The sequence below is a fragment of the Lates calcarifer genome, unplaced genomic scaffold, assembly GCF_001640805.2.
Source record: "Lates calcarifer isolate ASB-BC8 unplaced genomic scaffold, TLL_Latcal_v3 _unitig_919_quiver_1249, whole genome shotgun sequence".
NCBI classification, from domain to species: domain Eukaryota; kingdom Metazoa; phylum Chordata; class Actinopteri; family Centropomidae; genus Lates; species Lates calcarifer.
Genome location: NW_026118096.1, coordinates 19,951 through 27,441, shown reverse-complemented (window position 1 = coordinate 27,441; position 7,491 = coordinate 19,951). Strand labels below are relative to the sequence as shown.

Below are 7,491 nucleotides of genomic sequence, written 5' to 3'. Positions count from 1 at the left end.
TTAATAAATCAAGCTATTTTTAAATAAATGTATTTAAAAATATGTTCATAAAAACATAAGACAGTTGCTGATATTATGATTAATTTATAGATGCTAAATATTACTAATTGTTCATGTCACTAACTGGTTAAATCACTAAGAAAAAAATCTGATTACTGGAAAAATTGCTCAGACTTTTAATCCTCTGCATGTGCAAACTAGCAGCAACAAAGGCTCCTTGTAACTCCTCGTAGTCTGTGCCAATCAATCAACTGTATTTACAAAATGTGACAGAGTAAAAAAGGCAAGATGTACAATAGATAATCAAAAATCAGAAATAATGAATAAGACATCAGTCCTCCACAGGTGAATGCCAGCAGCACAAAAAGGAAGCTGTGATTCGACTGAAGAATCTGCGAGTCCTCTTCAGCAAATTTTTTGTTTGACAAGACGATGCTGAGGCTGCAGCAGTGGAGTCTGTTGGTTTAGCTCCATCAGAAGACCAGGCAAGTGGATCTTCTTCATAAGACCAAGACAGTGGTGCTCCATCAGAAGACCAGGCAACTTCATCATCATCACAGGAGGAAGTGACTGGAGCTCCATCAGATGACCCAGTGAGGGAGCCATCATCACAGGAAACAGTGGCTTTGGTTCCATTAAATGACCCTGTGGCTGTATCATCAACTATGGAGCAAGAGGTTAGCCCTTTGACACAGAACCCAGCAGCTAAGGCTGCAGAGTTGTCCCTGTCTATAGAGTACTCCGTTGGGCAGATGCTCATCATAGTTTGGGAGGTAGTCAGACTGGATGAAGTATGACAATCAATTAGTCAATCCGTCAGTCATTTAACACAGACATCAGTAAATCCATCCTCAAGTATTATCCACTAAAAGTGTGAACTGACACATGGCCACTCACTAGGCTCTGCTGTCAAGGTGCCCCGTAAGGTGGGACATTGTGATGAAGTAGTGCTGTAGAGCTTGACAGGGAGAGATTCTGTGATCCCCGTCAAGATGCAGGAGCTGTTTCATGATGTCCACAAAAGCCCTTCGGTCCTCAAATTCAGCAGCCTCCCCTTTTGGATAGATCTGGATTTGGAAACAAAGTCAGGTCAGCTGATAAAAATAAATAACTGGTACTGATTCAGTTTTTAGTTGTACAACACAGCAGAGAGGACCTTACATTAACCAAGTCATCCAGAGAACTGGGCAGCTCAATGAAGCTCTTCCGCTCCCCTGGTTTCACATTGCTGACAGCTGTAAATTCTTCTGGTGTCTGAAGGAGTAAAACATCTATGATAACTGTTTTAAAAGAGCAAACTAAATGATTTGACCAACTCAAGCAAAGAAGAACATTGTTCCTCTACCATCAGCCTCCATACTGGACCGTCAGCAGTCTCCTCCTCACTGAAAAAGTACCGGGTATATTTCCCAGCACGGAGCAGGTGGTCCTCTGGCTGACCCAGAACCTCAACCATGCACTTCATCTGCAGACAGAATACAGAATCACATCAGCTGAATAAGTTTCCATTTGATTCTCAGCATTTGTCTGAGATAGCTGACCAACCATCTGATAGTCGCATTCCACAGGAAAGAGATTGTCAGCGAGGTAGAGGAAGGCTAGAGTACAGCCGACTCCCCACACATCTATAGCCTCAGTGAAGGGAAAGCCAAGGGCAATTTCAGGAGCCCTGAGGAGGAAGGGCAAGACACAAAGATGAGAAATATGTTGGAATTAATATGAATGATGTGGCTGTTTAGAATAATGACCCCAATTCTGCTAGATTAACAGATACTACAAAGAACTGTGCAGGATGAACCCACCTATATCCGACTGGCTGAAGGTCCAGCCCAGGCTGGACTTTCGAGGCTGGAATGGCTTCACCAAAGTCTATTAATTTGACCCTGAGGGGTTGGTCCTGCTTGTTAACAAACATAATGTTATCTGGTTTAATATCGGTATGCAGGACACCAAGTTCCTTCAGAGCAGCCAAGGCCACCAACAACTACAGGGACAAGAGAAGAAACATGTTTGGAATTAAGATAGCCATGTGCTGCTGTTTGGGGTTAGGTTTAGGGTTTTCTTCAAACAAAAGATGATTGGTTGATCACAGCTACATACTTGTTTTGTGATTGGCCGGATCTCGTTCAGAGACAGAGGCTTCCAGTTTCGTTCTTGGAGCAGCTCATAAAGGCTTCTGTCCAGCATCTCGAATGCTAGACAGGTCTGTCCCATGTATTCAAACCGCTCGAAGAACTTCACCACATTGGTGTGGTCTGAATTCAGGACACTGATGACCTTTAACATGGACACCTGGAGAGAAAAGAGCAGGAATTACAAAACTAGATTATACAGACAGATATGAACAATTTGTGGTGCATAATCTGATGGAGCAGACAAAACCTTAATACAGGAATATAATCAAAGGGATTTCAAAGAACTACCTCTTTCTCAGTGTCTTGGATAAAATCAGTGCCCTTCTTAAGGATCTTAACAGCCACAGTCTCCTTTGTTGTCAGATTCTGGCACTTGGCCACTTTACCAAAGCAGCCTTCACCAATAAACTCCAGAAGAGAGTAACTTGAAGAGCTGCTAAACAGGGTTTGACCTACTTGAACCTCAGGTGCTGTCAGTGTAACCGTGGAGACAGATGGAGACAAAAATGCGAAGTCAATATGTTCATTGTATGAGGGTCATTCAGTCAACACAACGTGAATGAACATACATCTGAACCATGAGTCATGCTCTTTTATTTAGGTAGCTGTCATTGTAAGACCATGTGAAGAATAAAAATGTATTATATTTCTGATGATTTTCTGACAACTTCAATGAGTTTATTTATTTCACAAAACAGATTCTGGTATGGCATATTGGTATACCATAAAATGATCTTAACCATGATTTCTTGTACAAATAAATACATGAATAAAAATAGGGGCAGTTTATGATACAGAGCTTCTCTGCTGTGTGTTACATTTGTGCTGTGTGTTATATTTACATTTATAGTTACATTATCATTTTTTTACTCATGGGGGAACAAATTGGTGTCCCCACTGTGTTTATATAGCAGATACATGCAGCATCATCTTACTTTTGTCTATGTATAAAGTCTGTCTTACCTGATGCACCAGAGGCATCTGAGCTCGGCCACAATGACATGTTTTTAAGTCAGATCTTCTCAGTTTAGTATGTCCAAGGTTGAGAATGAACTTTAAGGCTCGAATCTTCTTAAATTCAGAGCATATGTCTGTCCTCTACAATTGACTCTTGTCTCAAATGTGTGTTTCTCTCTCTCAGTGCTAATAATGAAATGATCACAACACATCAAACATCTGTTTCTACATGTATAACTCTAATGACTTCACAGACATCATATCTTTTAGAACCCACTGTTATGTCATGTTACATTCTTTCAGAACTCACTGACACACAAGTTAAAACACAACAACTACATGTTTTTATTCAAAATGTCTCATAAATATACATAAATATGAATTCTGCAATACTTCGCAACGTCTAGGCTCAGTGACCACAAATTGGCAATTGAACAAGGAAGACACAAAAAATTATGGCAACCAAAAGAATAAAGAACATGTGAGACAGACATGCACACATATACAGTACTGTGCAAAGGTTTCAGGCCCTTTAGATGTTTTTGCTCTTGTCCTTCACCAGTACCATCAGGGAGGTGTCTGATCAGTCCCAGATTAATTCTGGAGCAGGACAGTGAGTCTATACATATATATATATATATATATATATATATAGACTCACTGACTCACAATACACCACATTCAGGAATACAGTAGCTTAATACAATGCTTAGCCAGTATAAACATTGTCAGTTCACTGCATACACATAACTTTTGTGTCACAGCTCTGTCATCCTATGGCTAAAGTCAAAATCACAGTCTGTCTCAATCAGCCTTGGCAGTAATCAATGCCCACTTTGAGTGTGGTCACAATCAGCAGCCTACGATATGATATGTATTACTGTATTATAATACAGCTCAACCTTTTTCCGTGAGTCTGTGTGTCTGTGTTTTCTGCATAATTTGTTGTGGATGTTAATTCCTTGAGAATAAAAATCCAAATGTTTTTTGTTTTTTTTGTGATTCCACATTTCTTTCTCCACCTTTTATAATTTTAGCACCACAACTGACTCTCAGAATAAACACATCCTCAGTGGGTTTTTTTAACTTTCAAATTGCATATAATACACAGACATAAGAATGACAGATAAAAAATTACTAAATTAATCATCTGAATGTGTGTTCCCATATGGTCTTTTGGTTGTCTCTTTTTGAATATCCTCATTCTCCACTTCCTGTTTACAAACCCTCCCACTGTTGCTTAACTCCACAAGGAGTTGTGGTATCCCTGTGCTGCAAGGCCTACCCTCCTCATCTAATTGAGATGTCTGCAAATCCTGATAGAGTCACATCTTATCCCCAAAACTCATGGGATGCTTGAATAAAATCCTATAAGTATATCACAGCAAGCAGCCTTTTAAGTTAAGTAAAAACTAACAGAGCTGGTGGCACTCTAGGCATTTTTTGATTTTCTCAGTAGCCAGCCACAGTCTCTCAAAGCAATTGGCCCTGTAAAATTTTGTAGTATCCCTGAAATAAACCCCTCAGGGAAAGAGAAGGAGAGAGAGAGAGAGAGAGAGAGAGAGAGAGAGAGGGGCAGATGACAAAAAAGAGGATTTAAAGTGACTTTGCTAAGAGGACATACTGTACACAGGCATATGGCTTAGCAAAACTGTCCTTTCAGTATTATGTGCCCATCATTTATGTTGTCTGCCTTTAGAGTGGACTATACTGTACACTGTAAAATATGCAGTAACTTTTTTTTAAAAAATTGACTTTTGCACAACCAGTGGTTCTATCAAAAAAAGACCTACAGTGACCCGTGCAGCTTCGGTCCTGATCCTGGCTCACCTACTTCCCAGCAGTCATCAAGGTCAGCCCCAACCACTTGTCACCAGATTGTTTGGCTGCTCAGGTTTCCTTTTTTGCTCATTCAAGACTTTCTTATTTACAATTAAAACCATTTATTTTTTCTCAGCTGGTGTCCTTAACAAAACTGTTTTGGCTAAATGTAACAAAACAGTGGTTTCAGTTAAATGTTAAGTCACACAATATTTCTGTATTAAAGGTTCCCATTGAAGTTTTTGACCTGTAGTAGCACTATGAGGCTCTTGTCCTATGAATGGGGCCCAGGGGCATCACCAGACCCCTTTTACTGGCGCATGTGCCCCAGTATCAACAACAATAAATATATATTATTATATATCATACCATATCATAAATAATGTCATTGCATTAATTCAGATAATTATGGCATACTGATGGGAAAAGAATAGATCTATTTCTACTCAAACATGTAGCAAGAGTGTTGACTCCAAATAGAAACTGTAGCTCACCTGCGTCAGCGCAGTTTGATGTCTGGTGACGTGACACAACAACAGCAGTGTTTCCCCTACCATTGTCCTGGCAGGGCAGCCCATGAATGCGTCAGTGCACGGGAGTGGAAGAGCTGCAGAGGAGACAGGTTGACAACTTGCTAGGTTAGGTCCAAGTGTTACAAGTCTGTAAAATCACAGATGGACAGACACCAACCCCAGACATCAGAAAAGCAGGGTAGCAGAGGGGGGCCTGTAGAGCTTTACGGCTAGCAACGCCTCTGGTGGGGCCTATTTTCTTGATTTTGTGTATGCACAGGAGGACACACAGGTACGTGCAGACACAATTGATGTGATTCATCTATTCATCTATTAACACATAGCACAATATAAGAACTTGAAAAAATATGTTCACTGTCTTTGATGAATTTATATCAGCTCAACAACAAAATAAAGGTTTAAAAAATGGAAAAAGAAAAAAAGACAGGATGATGTAAAGAAAATCCGGAATGATCTATATTAATGCAAAGAACAGAGGTGATTGAATCCAGCCGCCTGTGTATGAGTCAGTGTGAGTGTGACTAAAGGGCTTGTTGCCATATGCACCACTATCTCCCCTCAGCGTCCAGGTAGCTGGAGGTGGCAGCTCCTCCGCCCCCCGAACGCCAGGCCGTCTGATCAGCTTCCAGACTCCCACTCGCCCTCCAGGAGCATAGAGTCAGCCTCCACCACCAAGCCCAATTTAGCCCATGCTTACACTAACATGGTGTGGGAGAGTAGCAGGTCCTCTGGAGCTTTCACAGGCTCTCTCCATCAAAGGCTGGATGACAACCTGAAAGCCACTAAGTTAAAGCAGAGAGAATGAGCATGTGTGTGCAGATAGTGAGAGAGGAGTAATGTATGTATAGGTGAAAGAAAGAGAGGGAGATGGAGATGTAGAGGACAAGAGACCACTTGGTGTGGAGGAAAGTGAGACAGACACAGAGAGAGATTGCATTTGCCATTATGAGAGTGAAAGTTTGCCCAAAATAGGTAGTTAAAGACAAACAACACAAACTGAAATTTCCCCCCAAATTCAAAAAGTTGAGACTGTTATTTCAAGGTGTGATGACACATTCCAGGAAGCATTTATGTTTTGTACTTACTGAATCATCCTCTTGCTTCTTTAATATCTGCTTAAAGCCCCACAAAACTGAATTTTACTTGGTGCATAACCATGAATGACTGTAGAAAGATGACCTTACACAATTATTATTGGCTGACACTGAAACATTGTGGACAAACTCATCAGTTTTAAACCCAACTGTTGCTGCAGTGAAAACACGTGGATATCAGGATGACTGTTGGCCAGTGGCGTGGTACTGGGAGCTAAAGTAGGTTTCCAACTGTGGAGCATTCTACATTCTAGGGTGATTATTGTTAAAGCAGGCAGGTTTTAAAGAGTAAATCCAGACAAGATCTTGAGGTCACGTGGGAGCTGTGATAAACTGTGTTCTTGGTTAAACCATAGATCAAGTGATGCTGATGTATGTGTTTTGGACTCCTGTAAATTAGTAGGGGGTAAATTATCTATAGCCCTGACCATTTTTCTGTCTTGAGGCCTGTATAAAGATTTCAAGTACTTGTTGCCTAAGCTTGCCCATGTACCTCTTTGCTCACACAGCACTCATCAGATCCATCATTCTAAAAGAAGCAGCACATTGCAACATCAAGATGCTGCGATGTGCAAGACAATACCTAGAAAACAGGCATGGGTGTTTTGATGTACATCATACCAACTGGTCGAGGCAGATGGCCGCCCACCCTGAGTCTGATTCTGTTCGCATCTTAAAGGTTGTTTTTCCCTGCAACTGTTGCCTAGTGCTGCTAATTGTGGGATTTGTTGGGTATCTCTCTCTAAATATAATAATATAAAGAGTAGGGATAGACTAATTATACTAAAATAGCCAGGCCGATCATCGGCGCCGATATTTGGCATTTTGACGCATATCGGCATCCGACGGCCGATAAGAGATCAACTTAAAACGCGGTTATTTTGGCTCTGATGCAGCCGTGCCTCTCTGTCTGCAGTCACTACCCTGTCTCTACCATTGTCCCGCCCACAG

General features: G+C 41.0%; 2 protein-coding genes across 2 annotated transcripts; both read right to left on the bottom strand.

Moving 5' to 3' along the window:
- Nucleotides 1–331: 331 nt before the first annotated feature.
- On the bottom strand, nucleotides 332–1,456 carry LOC108880350 (homeodomain-interacting protein kinase 1-like). The gene is made up of 4 exons (XM_018671827.2): nucleotides 1,346–1,456; nucleotides 1,162–1,254; nucleotides 898–1,067; nucleotides 332–782 (listed from the first exon to the last, which is right to left on the bottom strand). Exons 1-4 carry the CDS (start codon nucleotides 1,454–1,456, stop codon nucleotides 332–334), a joined length of 825 nt encoding a protein of 274 aa, XP_018527343.2.
- LOC127142200 (homeodomain-interacting protein kinase 1-like) lies at nucleotides 1,447–2,628 on the bottom strand. The gene is made up of 4 exons (XM_051069389.1): nucleotides 2,424–2,628; nucleotides 2,101–2,292; nucleotides 1,803–1,984; nucleotides 1,447–1,669 (listed from the first exon to the last, which is right to left on the bottom strand). The coding sequence occupies exons 2-4, from the start codon at nucleotides 2,284–2,286 to the stop codon at nucleotides 1,462–1,464; spliced, it is 576 nt and encodes a 191-aa protein (XP_050925346.1). The 5' UTR covers nucleotides 2,287–2,292; nucleotides 2,424–2,628; the 3' UTR covers nucleotides 1,447–1,461.
- Nucleotides 2,629–7,491: the final 4,863 nt, after the last annotated feature.

Bases quoted from the DNA above. Each gene is read 5' to 3' on its own strand.
- LOC127142200 (XM_051069389.1), bottom strand. From the start codon at position 2,286: ATGTTAAAGGTCATCAGTGTCCTGAATTCAGACCACACCAATGTGGTG. The intron at 1,985-2,100 runs GTATGTAGCTGT...TTGTCCCTGTAG, and splicing joins TCCGGCCAATCACAAAACAA to TTGTTGGTGGCCTTGGCTGC. The intron at 1,670-1,802 runs GTGGGTTCATCC...CTTCCTCCTCAG, and splicing joins CTTCAGCCAGTCGGATATAG to GGCTCCTGAAATTGCCCTTG.
- LOC108880350 (XM_018671827.2), bottom strand. From the start codon at position 1,456: ATGGTTGAGGTTCTGGGTCAGCCAGAGGACCACCTGCTCCGTGCTGGG. The intron at 1,255-1,345 runs GTAGAGGAACAA...TTACTCCTTCAG, and splicing joins GTCCAGTATGGAGGCTGATG to ACACCAGAAGAATTTACAGC. The intron at 1,068-1,161 runs GTAAGGTCCTCT...TTCCAAATCCAG, and splicing joins CTCTGGATGACTTGGTTAAT to ATCTATCCAAAAGGGGAGGC.